We start from the raw sequence: 23,467 nt of genomic DNA on the forward strand, positions 1-23,467 counted from the left end.
TTAACACTATGGCAGTCCCAGTCGATGTTTGGAAAGTTAAGATCCCCTACCATAACTACACTATTATTCTTACAGATAGCTGAGATCCCCTTACAAGTTTGTTTCTCAATTTCCCTCCAACTATTGGGGGCTGTATAATATAATCCCAATAAGGTGATCATCCCTTTCTTATTTCTCAGTTCCACCCAAATAACTTCTCTGGATGTATTTCCAGGAATATCTTCCCTCAGCACAGCCGTAATGCTATCCCTTATCAAAAGTGCCACGCCCCCTCCTCTCTTGCCTCCCTTTCTATCCTTCCTGTAGCATTTATGTTCTGGAACATTAAGCTGCCAGTCCTGCCCACCCCTGAGCCATGTTTCCGTAATTGCTATGATATCCCAGTCCCATGTTGCTAACCATGCCCTGAGTTCATCTGCCTTCCCTGTTAGGCCCCTTGCATTGAAATAAATGCAGTTTAATTTATTAGTCCTACCTTGTCCTGCCTGCCCTGACTGTTTGACTCACTTCTGTTCTCAGCTGTACCTGTCTCAGATCGATCTCTTTCCTCACTATCTCCCTGGGTTCCCCCCCCCCCATCTTACTATTTTAAATCCTCCCAAGCAGTTCTAGCAAATTTCCCTGCCAGTATATTAGTCCCCTTCCAATTTAGGTACAATCCGTCCTTCTTGTACAGGTCCCTTCTACCCCAAAAGAGATTCCAATGATCCAAAAACATGAATCCTTCTCCCATACACCAGCTCCTCAGCCATGCATTCATCTGCTCTATCCTCCTATTCCTGCCCTCACTACCTCATAGCACTGGGAGTAATCCAGATATTACTACCCTTGAGGACCTCCTTTTTAAATTTCTGCCTAACTCTCTGTAATCTCCCTTCAAAATCTCAATCTTTTCCCTTCCAATATCATTGGGTTCACTAATGTCCTCTAAGAAAATGCCATTCTTGCCTGGTCTGGCCTTCAAATGACACCAGACTGTCAGAAATATGGTTGCTGCATAATTGCCTTCTGAAATGACCTGGCAAGCCACTCAGTTGTATCGACCATTTAGAAAAAGAAAAAGGGAATGAAAGCAAAAGGGCCACTGAGCAATAATGGAAGCACAGGAATTGATATTACTACTGCTACTACTACCACTACTACTAGAACTATTTGGTGCCCCCAACTTGAATGCTTTCCCATACCATGAGGCCATGATCAATTTGCTCATTCTCACTACAGTTCCCAGTTCATTCTCACAGCCTGCAAGAATCTGATAACTTATGGACTTTTGCAAGTCACCAATCAGCTACTTTCCCTGTACGCATATCATATTGTGGTTGGTGATGCCTCTTCGCCATTGACCTCACTGCAAGTAGACTTTTTGCTTCGGACCTTTTCTTCTCTCTGCTCATCTGTTATGTGTTGCAGCAAACCTTACGTAAATCACCTTCCCCCAAAGTTCCTTCGAATGAAATCTGCTTCATACTTATCCAGGTACCTATCCAGCATCCTAGATGAAGGACTGGCAGTGTTATTAACAGGAAAAAGCTACTTTTTACATTTAATCAAAATCAGCAATACCTTAAAAACTGCAATATTGTTATTCAAATGTCAGTAATAATGACAAACAAGACATTGAAGATGAGAGTATTTGTGTATTAATGAGAAGGTGGATGCCAGCAATAGGAAATGAGGAAAATAACTTATTTTAATATGATTTCTGATGTTGGATTTCTTTAGAGAGCCATTTGGTAGCTGAACAAGTTGAAAAATATTCCACTAATCAAGAGTGCGAATTGCATGAGCCCTTAAATGAGCATATGGCTAAAAAACAGCCGATCCCTGTCATCAAGTCATAGAGTCACACAGCATGGAAACAGACCTTTTGGTTCAAGTTGTCCATGCCGACCAGGTTTCCCAGACTAAATTAGTCCCATTGCCTGTGTTTGGACCATATCCCTCTAAATCTTTCCTATTCATGTACCTGTCCAAATGACTTTTAAATATTGTAATGGTACCCGCCTCTACCACTTCCTCTGGCAGTTCATTCCATTTACGCAACTGTGTAAAAAATGTTGCCGCTCATGTCCCTTTTAACTCTTTCCCCTCTCACCTTAAACCTATGCCCTCTAGTTTTCGACTCCCCCACCCTGGGTAAAAGACCTTTTTTATACCTCATGATTTTATAAACCTCTATAAGGTCACCCCTCAGCCTCCTAAGCTGCAGTAAAAGAAAGTCACAGGTAGACAGGACAGTGAAGAAGCTGTTTGGGCATGCTTGCCTTAATTGGTCAGAAAATTGATTACGAGCATTGGGATGGCACCTTGTAGGTGTACAAGACATTGGTGAGGCTACTTTTGGAAAACCTATTTATCTCTGTCTTAAATACACTCAATGACTTGGCCTATGCAGGATTCTGTGGCAATGAGTCCATTGTAGAGGGGGTGGCCTGTTGGTATGATCACAGGACTGTTAATCCAGAGACCCAGGTAATGTTCTGAGGACCTGCGTTCAAATCCCCCCATGGCAGATGGTGGAATTTGATTTTTAAAAAAGTGGAATTAAAATTCCAGTGATGAGCATGAATCCATAGGTGATTGTCGGAAAATCCATCTGATTCATTAATTTCCTTTTGGAAAGGAAACTGCCATCCTTATCTGTTCTGAACTACATGTGACTCCAGACTCTCAGCAGTGTGGTTTCTAGCCAATAAATGCTGGCCCAGACAGCAACACCCTCACCCCATGAATGAATTAAGTTAAAAATGTACCACCTTCTGGATGAAGAAATTCCTCCTTATCTCAGTACAGAAGGGTTGCTCCTTCATTCTGAGGCTGTGCCCTTGGGTCTCTCCTACTATCGAAAACATCTTCTCCACATTCACGCTGTCCAGGCCTCTCAATAAGTTTCGATTAGATTCCTCTCATCCTTCTAAACTGCTTTGAATACAGACCCAGCGTCCTCAACCGTTTCTTATGGGACAAGACCTTCATCTCTGGGATCATTCTTGTAAACCTCCTCTGGACCCCCTCCAAGGTCTTCAGACTAGGTCATTTTGACAGCCTTGCAATACTAAATTGAGATTTCTGAGAGTTGGTAATAGATGCCATTATACGTTTTCAATGACCTTTTTCAAGTGCATTTGATGTATAAGAAAAAATGTTGCATAATATAATTGTTGTGTTCACTTTTTTTATAGACCCTTTTGCACTAAAGAGAAATATTGCTCGCAGTTTGAACAGCCAGATGGTGTTTGAGTATATTCTGGAACGATTTAGGACTGCATATAAATATTTCGCATCCCCTCAAATGAAAGATGGGATTAAGTTAAAACCAGATGCTAGGAAAAAAGGGAAAGTCAACAATAAAAAGCCTTTAAAATCAGAAGAACATTCAGGGAATTGTTGCCTGCCTCAGAAGGAAACTGAAATAGGGAGAGATATTAAAGAATCTTCGCTTGAAGAAGAAATAACAAATGGAACCAATGACAGTGGAACATCAGAATATATTAACACAACTGTTGATTGTACTTCAAATGTTAATATAGATGCTGAGCATTTGGAACTGAAGAGTGTTCCATCTTCCAATAGTGGAATTGCAGTGAATTTTAAAAAATGCAATCTTGGGAAACCAGAGGCTGGCAACTTTACCAGAGATTCCAGTGAAAGATTACTCAGTTGTGATTCAGTCAAACAATCCACTAGAACACTGGCACTTTCAGGTTCTTCAGAGAGTTGTTCAAAGCAGGCAGGCCTGGAAGAGTTAGGACATGAATCCATGGAAAATATGATGCTGCCAGCCAGTTTGCAACTGCATGGACAAAAAGATAGTTGCAAACTCGGAGTACATTGCTCAGAAGGAACAAATTGCACTGCCAGTTGTGTATCAACTACCTCACTAACTTGCACAACAGAAACTGAAGCTTCAAGCTGCACTGTTATTGATGACACTGGGAATGCATCAGCAACAGGAGAGCTGCATTATGTCTTTGAGAAAAGCATTCTAACGAATGGAAAGGCAAGTTATCCTTTAGATATGCTTGAACTGAGTTATGTATTATAGTGCAAGCTTTAAAGAATGATTAAAATTATTCTTTTATCTAGAAGTTGTATTGTGTGACCTCTGTAAATTCAAGAAATGTTCTAGGATAAGACCTACAATAGGCTTATTTAGGAATGTCCAGCAGGATTTTGTATTGGTTACGATGGTGTAATTGTCATCGATGACATTGTTAATGCACTGAAGCTGACAGTGACTTCTAGAGGCACACATTTGCCGAATAATACAAAATGCTGCAGTTGCTGTCAGTGATTTAGCGACTAAGTTGAATAAGATCTTACTTGATGTTTAGTAGCAGTGCTCACTAGCCCTGAAAATCTACTTTTATATCAGTTGAGTGCTAAACATCTTCATGATGATAAAAACAATAAGATATGACGGTCTTTATAAAAGTTTATCTTTGTTTTAACTTGTATCTCAATCAAATTGTCATCTTATTCGTTATCCAAAATTTTTAATTGAGTAAAAAGATTGAGGGCTTTCATATCCCTGGTTTGCTGTCTGTGAAATACTTCAATGTAATTGGCGGCTTACCTGCTTACTGACATCACTGTTACTACATGCTTAGAGATCCCATTGAATTGCTATCAGGTTTAATCTATTGTCAGGAAGGGTAAACCAAAAACACAGAAATCACTGGACACTTTCTTTGGGGTCAACAGCAACTGTATTACTGTTCACAAAATGCAGGCCAGTAAAGTTATTGAGGAAAGGTACTTTTTCTTAAAAAAAATCACAATAAATGAATTGTCAATTGAATTTGCAATTGCTCACCGTTAATTTGAATTTCCATTTGCACAACATTTGCAAAACCTGATGTGATGTTTTGAACTCAGTCTTCTCATCCTCTCCATCTTTGGCAATTACTTTTAATAATGAAGTGTAAGTATTGAAGGTGGACCTCAGAAAGGCCACACAAGTAACAACATTGGTCAAGAGACTTAGAGAATTTAAGATTTTTTTAAAGTTTTATAGTTCTAGATTTTTAAGCACATACGCTGAAATGTAGAACTAATTCAGGACTTAAAATTGTTTAGAAACGTGGAATATCTAGACAGTAGATTGCTTTATGGAAAAAGATATACTGTACTTGGATTCATGTTCACCTTAATCTTTTTGAAATGCATGACAGGATAATAACATAAATTCTTGTTTAAATTTCCATGTTGGATTTAAAACAACTGAGTAGAAGGTAGATCATGATCTCTGCATATGTACTCTAATTTCCTTTTCTAGGTGCTTTGCCATTTAGCTCAAGTGCAAGAAGTACTATTTAAATGCAACAGGATCACTAAGATAGTTATCTATTTAAATGTAATGTACACTTTAAGTAATTCAACAACGTTGAAATTAATCATTTTTAATTTCAGTAATCTTTGATTCTTGCACTTCAAAATTATCATTTATATCTGGTATTCTTAATTAATATCTTGTCTAAACATATAGCAGATTTAATTAATTTTAGTTTTAATTTATATGGCAGCCAATCATTGTGTTTGATTGGAAATTAGTGTTAGATTGAGTGACAGTCAACCACATGGATTTTTTGGAACAAGGAAGTGAACATTATTTGCATTAGTGAGCATCAGAGGGAACTTCAAAATCATGATGACATAGCAGATATTGAGGTCAAAGAACTCTTAAAGTGAAGAGAAGACATTGCTTACTTTACAATAGTAAAGAAGAAGATAGAGTGTCTTGTGGTTAAAAAGTAGACCAATTGGATTTTGAACTACGGTAAATAGCTGGCAAAATTCATCACTTCAAATCTCTGAAGAAAAAGAGAAAAAAATGTCATTTAACAAAGAAAGTTGGATTGTCAGCAGTTAAGATTAGATTACTTACAGTGTGGAAACAGGCCCTTCGGCCCAACAAGTCCACGCCGACCCGCCGAAGCGCAACCCACCCATACCCCTATATTTACCCCTTTAACCTAACACTACGGGCAATTTAGCATGGCCAATTCACCGGCCCCGCACATCTTTGCACTGTGGGAGGAAACCGGAGCACCCGGAGGAAACCCACGCAGACACGGGGGAAATTGAACCCGGGTCTCTAGCGCTGTGAGGCAGCAGTGCTAACCACTGTGCCACCGTGCCGCCCACTAAAGTCGCCTAAATATTGGTATTTTGTACACTTTCAATATTTTGGATTGAAATCATCATTCATTGTGTTGGAACTAGTGAGATGCTTATTAAGGGCTACGTGGAAGGGGCACCCATTGGAAAAACGCAAATTGTAGTAAGGACAACTCAACTCCCCAGGGAAGACAATTGTAATGGACTTCCAACAAGAAATAGGAAGTATTATAGGTAAAATTGAGCTAGTTTTGTGAATTATTCTGTGTTTTTGTTGCATTTAAAATAATTACTTAGGGTGAATTTCTTGTTGGTTGGTTGAGGAAACAAATTGGCTATTAAAGGAAGTACTCTGGACAGAAGTTGGTCTGCATTGAAATGGATGCACTCTACAGGTAGACAGTCCTTTATCTGAAACCCTCGGGACCATCTGTCTTTCAGATTTTGGAATTTTTCGGATAAAGGATTAAATGACATTTTCATAGTAAAATGTTTTAAAAATTACCCAGCAGCAGGCGCAACCTGTAAGTTCTATGAGCGCTGAGACAGCATTGACACCTGCCAGTGCAGAACCACGCCACTACGTCACATCTGAGTGATGTGGGTCATGTGGATATGAAGTTGGGTTAACTGTTTGCGCGCCAAACAACCTTGTTATGGGAAAACAAACTTCACTACAAAAACTTCGGATTTCTGAGCTTTTCAGATTTCAGAATTCCGGATAAAGGATTGTCTACCTGTATATTGTTTTGACAGGGCTGGAAATAACTCCCAGTTTTGTCTCCATCCTTGGGAGATATCTGGGTACAGCAACAAAGCTAGTATTGGCAGTTCTGCATTCAAAAGTGCCATCACTTGGTGACAAATAAGATTGATGCCTCATTTTAATTTTTTGTATAAGTAGTATGGTAATCTTAAAAGGGTAACAATTATTTGTCAGGTTATATGAAGTTAGTAAATGTTTCCTGTCACCTTCAGCCCCCAACAATTGTATGCAGCATCTGCAAACGGGATGGACATTCAAGGAATGATTGCCCAGAAGATTTCAAGAAGATTGATTTGAAACCTTTGCCACCTATGATAAATAAATTTAAGCAAATTCTTGATCTAGTCTGCACGAAATGTTATGGTAAGTTCAGTGTCATTGTATAATTAATAATTTAAGTGTTGGTTGACTAAAGTCATAGGCTTAAAGAAAATGGTTTAGAACATAGAACAATACAGCGCAGAACAGGCCCTTCGGCCCTCGATGTTGTGCCGACCTGTGAACTATTCTCAGCTCGTCCCCCCACACTGTCCCAAAATCATCCATGTGCTTATCTAAGGATTGTTTAAATCTCTCTAATGTGGCTGAGTTGACTACCTTAGCAGGTAGGGCATTCCATGCCCTGACGACTCTTTGCGTAAAAAACTTGCCTCTGAAATCTGTCTTAAATCTATCACCCCTCAATTTGTAGTTGTGCCCTCTCGTACAAGCTGACATCGTCATCCTAGGAAAAAGTCTTTTTCTGACTACCCTATCTAATCCTCTGATCATCTTGTATGTTCTCTATCAAATCGCCCTTAGCCTTCTTCTTTCCAATGAGAACGGACCCAAGTCTCTCAGCCTTTCCTCATAAGACCTTCCCTCCAGACCAGGCAACATCCTGGTAAATCTCCTCAGCACCTTTTCCAATGTTTCCATATCCTTTCTGTAATGGGGTGACCAGAACTTACACAATATTCCAAGTGTCGCCGCACCAGTAGTTTGTATAGTTGCAGCATAATACTGCGGTTCCAAACTCAAACCCTCTACCAATGAAACCTAACACACCGTATGCCTTCTTAACAGCACTACCCACCTGGGTGGCAACTTTCAGGGATCTATGCACATGGACTCCAAGATCCCTCTGCACATCCACACTATCTTTCCATTAACCAAGTACTCTGCCATCCTATTATTCTTCCCAAAGTGCATCACCTCACATTTAGCTGCATTGAACTCCATTTGCCACCTCTCAGCCCAATTCTGCAGTTTATCCCTGCAACCTGTAACATTCTTCCAAACTGTCTGCTACTCCACCGACTTTAGTGTCATCTGCAAATTTACTAATCCATCCACCTATGCCTGCGTCTAAACAGCAGTGGTCCCAAAACAGATCCCTGTGGCACACTAGTAACTGGAGTCCAGGCTGAATATTTTCCATCAACCACCACTCGCTGCCTTCTTCCAAAAAGCCGGTTTCTAATCCAAACTGCTAAATCACCCTCAATTCCATGCCTCTGCATTTTCTCCACAGTCTTAAGTAGAGAAATATTGAGCCAACACTCGTGCATTATTTGAGTTGTTTCACTATAACAATCTTAAATCCTGTTAATTTCATGCCGATGAACCACACCCAATATAATGTACCATTATTGGTGCAGTATTCTCCAAAGACAAGCAGGAACTGGAAAGTTTCATTGACCAAAATCAGGATTTAAGCTAAAATTGATTTTAAGGTTACCATATGGGATGATCTCAATACTTTTATTAAACAATTTGTTTTACCATAGCTTGGTTCACAATAAGTTGCATGATAATATATAGGTGTACACAGTCTTCTATTCCACCTAACAAAACACGTCCATTGTCTTCCAAGTAGATTCAGAGATGTTTTCTACGAAATTACTGTCTTTCCTTCCACCCCCAATATTTGCCACCTTCTTTCCATTTTCTAGCCTGAGCACAACACTGGTGAAACACGGTAAAAAGTATCTACTATAGTTTTGTTTCAGCAGTAATGAATTTGGAAAAGCATTTTTTAAAATGTGTTGAATGAATTGTTGAGGTTTTATATTTCCACAGCACAGTAGCCTAGGGAATAGAAGTAGGGCTGAAACCCAGAATGAAAAATAATATGAGGATAAGCATGGAATAATGAACAAATGAAATGTGCAATTTGTGGAAGGGGAGATAGTATTACAACTTGTATCTGTTGTAATGGTAACAGTCTAGAAAAACACTTACATTCAGGGAATGCTTTTAATAAGATATGTTGTCTGTTTCAGTTAGTAAAGATTTTGTGATGTGTTTGCTGATTAGAAGCTGGACTCTCACACCCCATACTTTGTTGCCTGACGGTTACAATCAATGGGAAATTATTTGACCTCTGAAATTAAACAGAACTGGTACAGATGCAAAATTGACTACAAGCAGAAATGGGTTAGCATTATAAGTTGACATTTGGCCTCCAAAAAACTATCAGCTATATATTACAGCAGCTGTTGAAGGCAGCTTTTAAATCATGAACTGTGCATCTCTGTTTTTGTATTTGAAAGATTAATAAATAAGAAAGAATATCTACCATGTATCTGTAATCAAATGTCTAAATCAGCTTGTTGTGTATAATGATATCTCTATAATTGACATTTTAGTCACATAACATCTGATGATTAATAAATATTAACTTTATTTTAGATGAACTCTCACCTCTTGAGGAACAAAATAGAGAACAAACCTTAGCAAGTTTGGAAAGATTTATCCGTAAAGAATTTGATGGTAATTTCTATAAGTTTTTATAAGCATCACATTTCATCCTACTTTTTTAATGCACAACCTTGACCACCTGCTCTGAGCCACAGTCTTAGAAGTATGTATAATCAGCTAGTTTTATAATAAAATTTACTGCAAGGGCATCTCTAACTATATTATGGTGAATTTTTATTTGTGGAGGTAGAGGTGAAAGCTTTGGAGTAAGCAGTGGTATACCATGATATGGGAATGCTAGATGGGCCAAATAATTATTTTTACCTTTAACTTGTGATGTTCTGTACAAGGTAAAAAATTATGTGTAACATATTTAGGATAGGTAGCAGGAGAAACATTTTTACACAAGACTTATTGAGCTATGGAATCCATAAGGATTGAGACAGGTGATGCCAACATTTAATATTAGCTTAAGTAGCTGGTTGAAGTAGAATGAAATAAAAGGATGGGAATATGATAGTCCACAGTAATTGTTGTATGGAAAATTACTAATTAACTCAAAAAAACACTAGGGAAAGTAATGGGGCTGACGGCCGATAAGTCCCAGTACCTGATGGTTTGCATCCTAAGATTTTAAGAGAAGTAGCTAGTGAGGTGAGATCGCGGATGCATTGCTAGTAACCTTCCAAGAATCCTTAGATTCTGGAAAAGTTCCAGAAGTTTGGAAAATGCCAAGTCAACACCCTTATTGAAAAAGGGAGTGAGACAAAAACAGGTAACTATAGCCCAGTTAGCTTGTCGTCTGTCATTGGAATATTGTAAAGAGCCGATGTAAATCACATCTGACAAGTTTGTTAGAATTCTTTGGAAGGTAACAGGTAGATAGATAAAGGGATGTATTTGAATTTCCAAAAACAAAATGAAATAGGATTCTGCACATAAGACAACTTAATAAGATAAGAACCCACAATGTTGGGAATAGTGTATTAGCGTGAATAGAGAATTGGGTAACTAATAGAAGAAAGGGAGTTGGGATAAAGAGGGCATTCTCAGGATAAGTCTACATTCAAATAAAGTGAGCAGGTAAAAATGTGACAGATGGAATATAATGGAGGAAAATGCGAGGTTTACTCTTTGATAGGAAGAATAGATGGTCTGAATATTATTTAAATGTGGAAAGATTGTAGAATGATGCAGCATACAGTTATTTGGAAGTTTTTGTAAATGAATCATGAAATGCCAGCATCCAAGTTTAGCGAGTAATAGGGGAGGCAAATCAAATGTTGTCCTTTATTTCAAAAGGAATGGGTTATAAAAATAGGGAACAGCTATACAAGGTACTGATCAGAGGACACCTGAAATAATGTGAAATATTAAACGAAAGATATACTGGTATTGGAGGCAGACAAGAGAAGGTATACCAGGTTGATCCTCAATATGCAGGAATTTTCTTGTCTCAGAATAAGAGGTCAGCTATTTAAGAGAAAGGTGAGAAGGAACGTCTTCTCTCTGAGTGTAGTGACTTTGTGGAATTATTTACTACGTGAGTGAAGAGGCTGTGTCATTATCAAGACTGAAACAGACAGGCTTTTAATCATGAAGGGAATCAAGGATTATGGAGATATGGTAGGCAGGTGGAATGAAGGATTATCAGATCTGCCATGATCTCATTGGTCTACAGAGAGGGAAGTATGAACTGTTGAAGCTGTTTCAGTTTTAGTAATTTCAATTTAATATTAGTTGATTCAGTCTTTTACCAACATTACAATTTATTCAGTAATTTATTCTGTAATCCAAGATGGTGCCAGAACATGGCGATGTTATCCGCTTTTCACTGTACCTAGGTACAAGTGACAATACAGAAATAAATAACAGCTGTTTCTGTGAAATGAGTTCAAATAAATAAGCTTTGCAAATATGTGGAAACATACATTTTCCATAAATTGCCACTGTTTTTTCTTTGATCTGTTTAAATCAACCAATCTCCATGATCCTTTAAACTCAAGTCCTCAAAATTTATTAAATATGAAGTCATTGTAACACCTTCTGATCATTTTGTAACATTATGTGACTGCCTCCCCTAATGTAGTGGTTATTCATAGTTGTTATTTAAGGAGACCAAGTATCGTGGTTATTAGAGAAACATATTTGAAAATTTACTTTTACGGCTGATTGGGAACATTTGGAAGATTTTAAATATTTCTTGTAAGTATTTTCCTAATCTGACCTCTCTATACACCTCCTTGTGCTTCACTGGTGAATTCTAATGCTCTTATTGTTAATATCCATAGGTAAAGAAGGTCCCATATCTTCACTTAATTTCAATTCATTATACATGCCATTTGAATTTACTGATGTGTGCAGAGATTTCCCTCATCAATACTGGTGTTCAGTGCATTGTCAAAACGCATTCATTCATTGCAGTAGCTCCTAATTCAGTTGAAATGCACTGAATAGACTTTCTACAATGTTCAAAGATTGTCTGCTGAACCAGCAAAGAGAACTGTTGCACAGTAAAGCAAACCATACATCCGTATTCTCTTGCTTTCCTTGTCAAGATCTAGTAATAAGATCTCCCAAAGATATAATTTACTGGAAGTGATGCCATAATTATATGAAGGGAAGTACTGCAATCAGTTCTGGGCACCACACATCAAGAAGAATAGTTTGATGTTGGGGAAAGTGCAGAATATGTTCACCAAATAGACACTGTGACATAAAGACTAAATTGGCAGGTTGCAAGAATTAGGCTTGCATTACCTTGTGGCAGAATGGTAGTATTCCTTCCTAGCACTGGGCCAGAAGTACTTGTCTGAAGTCCCACCTACTCCAAAAGTGTGTTATAACATGCCTGAGTCGATTTATTAAAATATATAAAAGTACAGAGACTGAACTAAGTCAGGGATTTAGAAAAATTAAAAATATCAACAGAATAAAATCAACGAGGTCATCTTTGTGTCGAACTTCAGGAGATGAGAGAAATATTAAATAAAAAATTCATGTCAGTTTTTACTGTTAAAAATGAAATGGAGGCTAGAGAACTCAAGTAAATAAATATTAGTGATTTGAAAACAGTTCACCTTACAAAAGGGGAGGTGCTGGAGGTCTTAGGAAAAATAAAGGAAGATAAATCACCATGACCTGATCAAGTGTGTCCCAGGACATTGTGGAAGTTGAGGGAAGAAATTGCAGGCCCCCAGCAGAAATACTTATAGACTCATACAGTCATAGAGATGTACAGCATGGAAACAGACCGGTCCAACCTGTCCATGCCAACCAGATATCCCAACCACTGCGTGCAATTCTGGTCTCCTTCCTATTGGAAAGATGTTGTGAAATTTGAAAGGGTTCAGAAAAGCTTTACAAGGATGTTGCCAGGGTTGGAGGATTTGAGCTATAGGGAGAGGATGAACAGGCTGAGGCTGTTTTCCCTGTTTGTATCTTATATAAGTACAAGTGAAGTACCGGAGGGATGGAGGAAGGTGAATGGTGTGCCTTTATGTAAGAAAGGCTGTAAGGAGTAGCCTGGGAAGTATTGACCTGTAGGTCTGACGTAAGTAGTGGGTAAATTGGAGGTGATTCTGAAATGTAGGATTTACATGTATTTGTCGAGGTAAGGATTGATTAGGGATAGTCAGCATGGTTTTGTGTAAGAAAAATAATGTCTCACAAACTTGATTGAATTTTTCAATGAAGTAATCAAAAAGATTGGTGAGGGTACAACAGTAGACGTTGCTTACTTGGACTTTACTAAAGCCTTTGACAAGGTCTGCATCGTAGACTAATTAATAAAGTTAGATCACATGAGATTCAGGGTGAGCTTGCCATTTGGATACAAAATTGGCTTTACGGTAAGCAACAGAGGGTAGTGGTCGAGGGTTGTTTTTCAGACAGGAGGCAGGTGACCAGAGGTGTTCCACGGGAATTGGTACTGGGTCCACTTTTCTTTGTCATTATTTGGATGAGAATATAGGAGGAAAGGTTAGTAAGTTTGCAGATGACACGAAAATTGGTGAAGAAGGTTATCTAAGATTACAAAGTGATCTTGATCAATTAGGTGAATTTACAAAGTGATCCTGATCAATTAGGTCAATGGGCTGAGGAGTGGCAGATGGAGTTTAATTTGGATAAATGTAAGATATTGCATTCTGGTAATACAAACAAGAACAGGACTTATACAATTAATAGTAGAGTGCTCGGGTATGTTGTAGAACATAGGCACTTACGGGTTCAGGTACATAATTTTTTTGAAATTTGCATCAAGGGTGATTAAGGTGTTTAGCACGCTTATCTTCGTTGTTCAGACCTTTGAATAGAGCAATTAGGATGTCATGGTGAGGTTGTACTGGACATTAGTGAGGCCTCTTCTGGAGTGCTGTGCACAGTAGGAAGGATATTATTAAACTGGAGAGGGTTCAAAGAAGATTTACCACGATGTTGCTGAGAATGGAAGGTTTGAGATACAAAAATTGACTGGAAAGGCTGGGACTATTTTCATTGAAGCATAGGAGGTTGTGGGGTTATTGAGGATTATAAAGGGTATAGATGAGGTGAATGACAAGGGTCTTTTTCCTAGGGTGGTGGAGGTCAACACTAGGAGATATATTTGTACGATGAGAGGAGAAAGAAAGGACATGCGGGGCAATTTTTTTACACAGACAGTGGTTCGTGTGTGGAATGAACTGTGAGAGAAAGTGGTGGATACAGTTACAGCGTTGAAAAGACAATCGAATATGTTCATGAATAGAAATGGTTTAGTGGGATATAGGCCTAGCACAGGCAGATAGGGCTAGTTTAGTTTGGGAACTTAGTCGGCATGGACTGGTTGAACCTAAAGGTCTATTAACATGGTGCCACTGTTTAAGAAAGGTGGTAAGGACAAGCCGGGGAACTATAGACCAGTGAGCCTGATGTCGGCGGTGGGCAAGTTGTTGAAGGGAATCCTGAGGGTCAGGATTTATATGTATTTGGAAAGGCAAGGACTGATTAGGGATAGTCAACATGGCTTTATGCGTGGGAAATCATGTCTCACAAACTTGATTGAGTTTTTTGAAGAAGTAACAAAGAGGATTGTTGAGGGCATAGCGGTAGATGTGATCTATATGGACTTCAGTAAGGCGTTTGACAAGGTTCCCCATGGGAGACTGGTGAGCAAAGTTAGATCTCATGGAATACAGTGAGAACTCGCCATTTGCATACAAAACTGGCTCAATGGTAGAAGACAGAGGGTGGAGGGTTGTTTTTCAGACTAGGCCTGTGACCAGTGGAGTGCCACAAGGATCGATGCTGGGTCCACTACTTTTCATCATTTATATAAATGATTTGGATGTGAGCATAAGAGGTATAGTTAGTAAGTTTGCAGATGACATCAAAATTGGAGGTGTAGTGGACAGTGAAGAAGGTTACCTCAGATTACAATCGGATCTTGATCAAATGGGCCAATGGGCTGAGAAGTGGCAGATTGAGTTTAATTTAGATAAATATGAGGTGCTGCATTTTGGGAAAGCAAATCTTAGCAGGACTTATACACTTAATGGTAAAGTCCGCGGGAGTGTTACTGAACAAAGAGACCTTGGAGTGCAGGTTCATAGCTCCTTGAAAGTGGAGTCGCAGGTAGATAGGATAGTGAAGAAGGCATTTGGTATGCTTTCTTTTATTGGTCAGAGTATTGAGTACAGGAGTTGGGAGGTCATGTTGTGGCTGTACAGGACATTGATTAGGCCACTGTTGGAATGTTGCATGCAATTCTGGTCTCCTTCCTATCGGAAAGATGTTATGAAACTTGAAAGGGTTCAGAAAGGATTTACAAGGATGTTGCCAGGATTGGAGGATTTGAGCTATAGGGAGAGGTTGAATAGGCTAGGGCTGCTTTCCCTGGAGTGTCGGAGGCTGAGGAGTGACCTTATAGAGGTTTACGAAATCATGAGGGGCATGAATATGATAAATAGACAAAGTCTTTTCCCTGTGGCGGGGGAATCCAAAACTAGAGGGCATAGGTTTAGGGTGAGAGGGGAAAGATATAAAAGAGACCTAAGGGACAACGTTTTACACAGAGGGTGGTACGTGTATAGAATGAGCTGCCAGAGGAAGTGGTGGAGGCTGGTTCAATTGCAACATTTACGAGGCATCTGGATGGGTATATGAATAGAAAGGGTTTGGAGGGATATGGACCAGGTGCTGGTAGGTGGAACTAGATTGGGTTGGGCTATCTGGTCGGCATGAATGGGTCGGACCCAAGGGTCTGTTTCCATGCTGTACATCTCTATGACTCTCTGATTCTTTTGGTGAGAAACTATTTCTGCTGTTGGACGGATTCAGAATAGGGATGCATAAACCTAACATTAGAACTAGAATGGTCAATGGGATGTCAGAAGAAGTTTTCCACACAAAAGGCAATGAGAACTTGCAACTCTTCCCGTCTCTCCCTTTCCCCCTTCTTCCCCCCCCCCACCCATTAAAAAAAGTTATTGAAGGCTTAACTTAATTGCAAATTGTAAAATAGGTTGCTGGATTTTTCTCTCCTGTCTTTTCTATCTATGTTCCCTCTCCTGTGTCTCCTTCTTTCTTATTTGTATTTCCCTTTCTCCCCTTCCTCTTTTAACTTCAGCCAACTTTACCTCTTCAATCCCTCTACATACTTCCTTTCCATAACTGTTGGATAACACAAATATCTGATATCCATGATATTCATACATAATCTCTTTTTGAGTGTAGACAAGGCCAGACTGTGTTTGTTTGGATCGTCTAAAAATGGTTTTGGGTTTCGTGATAGCGACTTGGATATATGCATGACTTTGGAAGGCCATGAGACTGCAGAGGTGAGTTTACATTTCAGAGTGAACTTTCAATTGAAATGTGAACTGGAGGAAAGTGACCAGTTTGGACTGGCTTTTCCTACAAGGGAACACCTTTCAGGGAAAACAAAGAGTGGGAATTCTAATGATATCGGAATCATTATGAAACAATTTATGAAGTAAGTCACATCTCCTAATTTCCCTTTTGACCTTCGAAGTGAGCTTTGGTTTAAAATAAATATTTAAAGTTTTTTAAAAATGGGTGATCACTTTTGAGCTGACCAGTTGTAAGGATAAACAAGCATATCGTGAATATTGCTTTCTAACTACCATCACAAAAAATCAAATAACCAAATATAGTAGAAGTAACTATCATGTTGGTATGAACAGTTCGTTTAAATAGAATTGCTAATCCTTTTGAGATTATTTTATTTTCCTTACTCCACACAATGTAATCATTAGCTTATCCTTGTTCATTTTATAAGGTAGCAGCCGAGCCCTACGACAGAATTATTGCTCCCATAAAGCAGAACTTTGCAATAAAACTGCTATCAGATTAAAACTAATAGAAATTCATAATTCCCAGTTAATTGGTGACAAGTTTAATGAATGTCATCTAAACAGGGAAGTGTACTCTGTTGAATTTTCCCTTGTAGCTTCAATGTTATTGAGTGTTGTCTTCTACTTGTTCCTTTTACCTGATGGCGTAAAGCAATTAGGAAGTGTTCATTTAGTACAGAGCTTTTTATAGCAATACTGCTGAATATTTAGGAGAAAGTGAGGTCTGCAGATGCTGGAGATCAAAGTTGAAACTTTATTGCTGGAACAGCACAGCAGGTCAGGCAGCATCCAGGGAACAGGAGATTCGACGTTTCGGGCACAGGCCCTTCTTCAGGAAAGAAGAAGGGCCTGTGCCCGAAACGTCGAATCTCCTGTTCCCTGGATGCTGCCTGACCTGCTGTGCTGTTCCAGCAATAAAGTTTCAACTGCTGAATATTTAGCCATTCTGAAGTAAATTATACAAATAATAAACGAGAGAGACTAAACAGGCCTATTTTTATATAATATTGGATCTTATTTCAGTTCCTCTTTTTTTTCAACTGACCAGTAAAATTGATCTTAGAGTGCTTAAAATACAGTTACTGTAACAAATTGGCTCAGCTGCCCATGAGCTTATTAAATGCGACATAAACATTTGAATTCAAGATCTGTCCAGTGAATGTTAATTCTTATTTGATGCTAAAGCTACAGAAGTATAATTTTAAGAGGATGTTGCAATGTTGGAAACACTGTTGTAAATCTTCCAAGGAGTGATCTATATGAACTTCAGTAAGGCATTCAATAAGGTTCCCCACAGGAGACTGGTTAGCAAGATTAGTCTCATGGAATACAAGGAGAATTAGCCATTTGGATACAGAACTGGCTCAAGGGTGGTGGTGGAGGGTGGCTTTTCAGACTGGAGACCTGTGACCAGTGGAGTGCCACAAGGATCGATGCTGGGTCCACTACTTTTTGTCATTTATATAAATGATTTGGATCTGAACAAAGGAGGTATAGTAATAAGTTTGCAGATGACACTAAAATTGGAGGTGTAGTGGATAGCGAAGAAGGTTACCTCAGATTACAACGGGAACTTGATCAGATGGGCCAGTGGGCTGAGAAGTGGCAGATGGAATATAATTTAGATAAATGCAAGGTGCTGCATTTTGGGAAAACAAATCAGAGCAGATCGTATACACTTAATAGTAAGGTCCTGGGGAGTGTTGCTGCACAAAGAGACCTTGGAAAGTAGAGTCGCAGGTAAATAGGATAGTGAAGAAAATGTTTGGTATGCTTTCCTTTATTGGTGAGAGTATTGAGTACAGGAGTTGGAGGTCATATTGTGGCTGTACAGAACATTGGTTAGGTGCGTGCAATTCTGATCTCCTTCCTCTTGGAAGGATGTTGTGAAATTTGAAAGGATTCTGAAAAGGCTTAAAAGGATGTTACCAGGGCTGGAGGGTTTGAGCTATAGGGAGAGGCTGAATAGGCTGGGGGTATTTTCCCTGGAATGTCAGAGGCTGAGGGGTGTCCTTATTGAGATTTGTAAAATCATGAGGAGCAAGGATATGGTAAATAGACAAAAGTATTTTCCCTGGGGTGGGGGCGTCCAGAACTAGAGGGCATAGGTTTAGGTGAGAGGGGAAAGATATAAAAGGGACCTAAGGGGCAGCTTTTTCATGCAGAGGGTGGTGTGTATGGAATGGGCTGCCAGTGGGAGTGGTGAAGGCCGGTACAATTGCAACATTTAAAAGGCGTCTGGATGGATATACGAATAGGAAGCATTTGGACGGATGTGGGCCAAATGCTGGCAAATGAGACTAGATTGGGTTGGGATATCTGGTCAGCATGGATGAATTGGACCGCAGAGTCTATTCCCATGCTGTACATCTCTACGAGTAGCAATCAGTTTAGATTCAGAAATGCAGAGCTCAGTCGTAGCACAATAAAGTCGGAGCTTGGTAATCTGAAGTGGAACATTGTGGTGCAAGAGCAAGTGAACATTGCTGACTTTGGAGCTGTGGAGCTTTGACTGTGCAGATGGTTTACTTATGGGCATGCCCCTGAATAAGATTTACACCTTCGTGTGAAAAGCTTTAAGTAAATCTGAATAACATCCAGAATAAATAAAGGGCAAGTAGTCTAAATCTGTGTGTTTCTGCCATCTATTAACACTGTCATTGGAGCAGTCTGAACCAGCTGAACAACCAGCAATTGGAAGTTTCGACATGCTGTGTAATGGGATAGAATCATTTTCAGTTAGATAAAGGTTAAATTTTCCATCAAATTGTAAAAGCATATGGGAACCACAGATGTCCAAAATGGGCTAGAAATATTGGAGCTGTACTTTCAGAAAGTTAGAGCTGCCCTTGGGTAAAATACCAACAACATTTGTAAACATCGTAGGAAAACCGCAGATAATGTTAGGCACTGGACAGAGATGTGGAAATTTTAATTCATATGTTGTAATTCATTGTGTAAAGATTGGAGGTTTCTGTAAACCACCAGAGTTTAATTTTACAACATGATAATTAGACTGGCACACCCTGCGTGTGCATGAAATAAACTGGGTCCTCATCAGTTTGTCAAGTTATCCAATAAATCTGTGTAAGTACTGCATATATGCTTGTGTGGGTCTTCTCAGGGTCCCAAGGCACATAAGTAACTTTGGTTGAGTCAGAAGTCTCTCCCCACATCAGAGGATTTGGGTCACCATTCTCCTTGCTTGTCCTATCTCTGCCTATCCTGCAGACAATAACAAAATGAAAGATTTTTTCATAAGAGTGAAAAGTGAGTGAAAAGTAATGCAATGCCTTGGTCTCTACTTCCCAAGCACTTCTCCCAGACCCAGATGTTAACCGTTTATTAAACTAACACCTCTCTGTTGAAAGATTTTGGAATTTTAATAAATGGTAACCAACAACCCAATAGTGGTATGAAATTGATTTATACTGCTCTTTATTATGACATGACAAGGCTTTTGAGCATTTAAATGTAAACAAGTGATCTTATGGCACAAGAGTAGTGTCCCAAACCCTGGGCCAGAAGGTCTAAATTCAAGTCCACCCACCTCTGTACCTGACTGAATGGATCGATTAAAAATATCTACACTAGTGATCCACTTTTGATGCATCTGCTAACCATTGCTCAAGTTCTATTTTTCAGTGTAAAACGATATAAAGTAGCACTGTATTTGCTTCACTCTTTAGTTCTCTGCATAGAAAATATCAGATATAATCATGATTAGCAAATTGGTAGGTGTTGAAATTATAATCACCCTTATGGAAATGGGTAATTTTTTAACCTGATTATAATGAAATGTAACAAAAACCTATTTGAAAAACCTATGCTGTGAAATGAATTCCAGTAAGTATTTGTTATTCCATTAATGATTATGTTACAAGAGATTTTCCACACTGTAAAACAAATTGTGTCATTGAAAATTCATTGTTAAAGTAGTTAATGCTATCTTACTCTGAAGTCTTAATTTACTGCATCACTAAAGCATTGCATCATCAGATAATGAAACACTCAAACATGATAATACTATATAATAAATGTGGCTGAACAGGAAGCATACTTTTTTTTTGGATGGGCCTGTTGGTATTGCTTTGGAACACACTGCTTTTATTGTAGCTTTTAATGTCAGTGAAGCTTTTCTTTTGCCTAAAACTCAACTGTCTCAACTGTCAATTGTATATTATTTAATTTCTTAAAGAAACTCAATTGTAAAGAAATAATTGAAGGTCTGGCAAAAGTTCTCAAGAAGCATCCAGGTAGGTTATTTTTTTTTTTCAGAAAATAAATTTGAAGTTCTGAATAAATATATAATCCTCTTAATGAAGTTAAATTTTTCTGTAGCTTGCATTCTGTTTGCTTCAATGATTACACTAAAGTTCACTGCTTTTCAGTTTGTGTTTGTCAATGAATATCTCCTATTCTGATAGGTTTGAGAAACATCTTGCCCATAACAACAGCTAAAGTGCCTATTGTAAAATTTGAACACAGGCAAAGTGGGTTGGAAGGAGATATCAGCTTGTACAACACTTTGGTAAGGAAATCTTGATGCTTTTCTTGCAGATATACCTGACTCCATGTTAATTATAAAAATATGTAACATGAATAGATGTTAACTATTGTTCAATAAGTAATGTAGTAATTTAAATGGTTATAAAAGTAGGAAACCTGTTTTGTAGGTGTTTCTTTATCTATTGTAAGGCTAGAATTCAATTTGTGATGTTGCAATTCAGCCAGTAATAAGTCTGCTTTTCACAGGCCCAGCATAACACAAGGATGTTGGCTACATATGCTGCAATTGATCCTAGAGTGAAATATTTGGGGTACACTATGAAAGTGTTTGCCAAGGTAAATACATAACATTTGTTCTAAATATTTCTCATTCATTGTATCTATTGTATTTGGTCATGTATTGCTGTACTTTTTCTGGCTTATTTAAATATAAAATAGAAGCGTGATTAGCAGACTAGGAAACCTACAAGCTGTGCATTGTACCAGGGCTTGCACCAATATTGCCCTACAATAAGACTCCCTCATTTTGACCATCCCATTGCAGGGAAACAAAGAATGGAAGTTTGGCATTAAAGAACATTACAAAATAATGCAACTTGTGCCACCTGCGCACAAGTTTTGACCAGTTGAGAACTGGCAAAGTTCAAGAATCCTGATTTGGCATTCACCCATAAGGAATGGGAAAAATAAAGTTGAAATGAGGCAAAACACAAATTCCCATTTCACTTCCTTAATTTCAAGAATCACATCTTAATGTCATTACTTGCATCAAACAATATCTAATTCTGTACCAAAGCATTGTAAAAGTACACTGTCATTTATCACTACTGAATGCTATTTTTCATGAATCAATATTGTAATGTTCTTCGTGAAAAAAATGTTCATACATTTAAATTTTCCATCATATTTTAAAAACAAATATGAACCACAGATTAAATAACAATAAAATCACAAGTATAGAGCAGCTGCACACATGCACAGCCTAGAGGCAACATGTTTGGTACTGCCTTGCTCTACCAATATCAGTTATTTCTTTCCTCTACGGCAGTACAGTTGTATGTTAGAAAGGATTGGTTGGAAAGGAATTTGAGGGGCAGCCTCTAGACAGCCTGCAACTTTGGTTTTAGGCACAGGTCACAAATCACAAGCTTTTACTCTTCCACAAATGCTTAATCCCTGTTTGTCATAAAATGGGCAGAATTTTTCTGTAACAGGGAATGTATCTCCTAACTGATGCAAATGACAATTACGCTTACACATGCAACTCAGTGAAATAAGCACCATTGACACCAGAATTAGTTCTGAGAGCAGGTCAGTTCTGAGCAGTGTCTTTATGAACTTGGATTTGAGACAGAACTACAGCATATCCATGTTCTCTCTAGTTTTCATCTAATTGCATAGTGTGGACCCTGCGAAACACAAATATTGAAACTAAATGGAACTTTGATGAATCATGAAGAGTATGTAAGCAGTTTTTTGTTTCAGAACTATTTCTAACCGAAAACATACACTTTTTATAGCGTTGTGATATTGGTGATGCCTCAAGAGGAAGCCTATCCTCATATGCCTATGTCCTCATGGTGCTCTACTTTCTACAACAAAGAAAGCCACCAGTTATTCCTGTTCTTCAAGAAGTGAGTATAAATGCCGCGAATGCAAATAGTTTCATTAGTATCGTGTGTTAGCGAGTTTTGAGAAAATTTGTAGCTCAGGTTGAGGATTTGGATGTAGGTTTGCTCGATGAGCTGGAAGGTTCCTTTCCAGACGTTTCGTCACCATACTAGGTAACATCTTCAGTGGGCCTCAGGCGAAGCACAGCTGAAAATGCCTGCTTTCTATTTATATGTTTGGGCTTCTTTGGGTTGGCGATGTCATTTCCTGTGGTGAAGTCACTTCCAGTTCCTTTTCTCAAGGGGTGGTAGATGGGGTCGAACTGGATGTGTTTGTTGATAGAGTTCCGGATGGAATGCCATGCTTCTAGACATGCATGAGAATTCCTTTCCCACCACCGATGTCAGGCTCACTGGTCTGTAGTTCCCTGGCTTGTCCTTACCACCCTTCTTAAACAGTGGCACCACGTTAGCCAACCTCCAGTCTTCTAACACCTCACCTGTGACTATCCATGATACAGATATCTCAGCAAGAGGCCCAGCACTCACTTCCCTAGCTTCCCAAAGAGTTCTAGGGTACACTTGATCAGGTCCTGGGGATTTATCCACCTTTCAAGATATCCAGCACTTCTTACTCTGTAATATGGACATTTTTCAAGATGTCACCATCAAATTCCTGACATTCTATATCTTCCATGTCCTTTTCCACAGTAAATACTGATGCAAAATATTCGTTTAGTATCTCCCTCATTTTCTGTGGCTCCACACAAAGGCCGTCTTACTGATCTTTGAGGGGCCCTATTCTCTCCCTAGTTACCCTTTTGTCCTTAATATATTTGTAAAAATCCTTTGGATTCTCCTTAATTTTATTTGCCAAAGCTATCTCATGTCCCCTTTTTACCCTCCTGATTTCCCTGTTAAGAATC

General features: G+C 38.7%; 1 protein-coding gene across 5 annotated transcripts in view; it reads left to right on the forward strand.

The window, feature by feature from the left end:
- The window catches only part of LOC122554722 (terminal uridylyltransferase 4-like), a 114,040-nt gene that overhangs the window by 65,723 nt on the left and 24,850 nt on the right, over window positions 1–23,467 (forward strand). For all 5 annotated transcript variants that reach the window (XM_087990592.1, XM_087990593.1, XM_087990590.1 and 2 more), the window contains 8 exons: window positions 3,183–4,000; window positions 7,099–7,249; window positions 9,560–9,640; window positions 16,283–16,386; window positions 20,621–20,678; window positions 20,850–20,953; window positions 21,178–21,267; window positions 22,452–22,565. In XM_087990592.1, coding sequence (XP_087846718.1) covers window positions 3,183–4,000; window positions 7,099–7,249; window positions 9,560–9,640; window positions 16,283–16,386; window positions 20,621–20,678; window positions 20,850–20,953; window positions 21,178–21,267; window positions 22,452–22,565 — 1,520 coding nt within the window. The remainder of the gene's footprint in view (window positions 1–3,182; window positions 4,001–7,098; window positions 7,250–9,559; window positions 9,641–16,282; window positions 16,387–20,620; window positions 20,679–20,849; window positions 20,954–21,177; window positions 21,268–22,451; window positions 22,566–23,467) is intronic.

This window comes from Chiloscyllium plagiosum, unplaced genomic scaffold (assembly GCF_037043375.1).
Source record: "Chiloscyllium plagiosum isolate Xiang-an unplaced genomic scaffold, Cpla_swu_hap1 HiC_scaffold_9, whole genome shotgun sequence".
Classification (NCBI taxonomy): Eukaryota; Metazoa; Chordata; class Chondrichthyes; order Orectolobiformes; family Hemiscylliidae; genus Chiloscyllium; species Chiloscyllium plagiosum.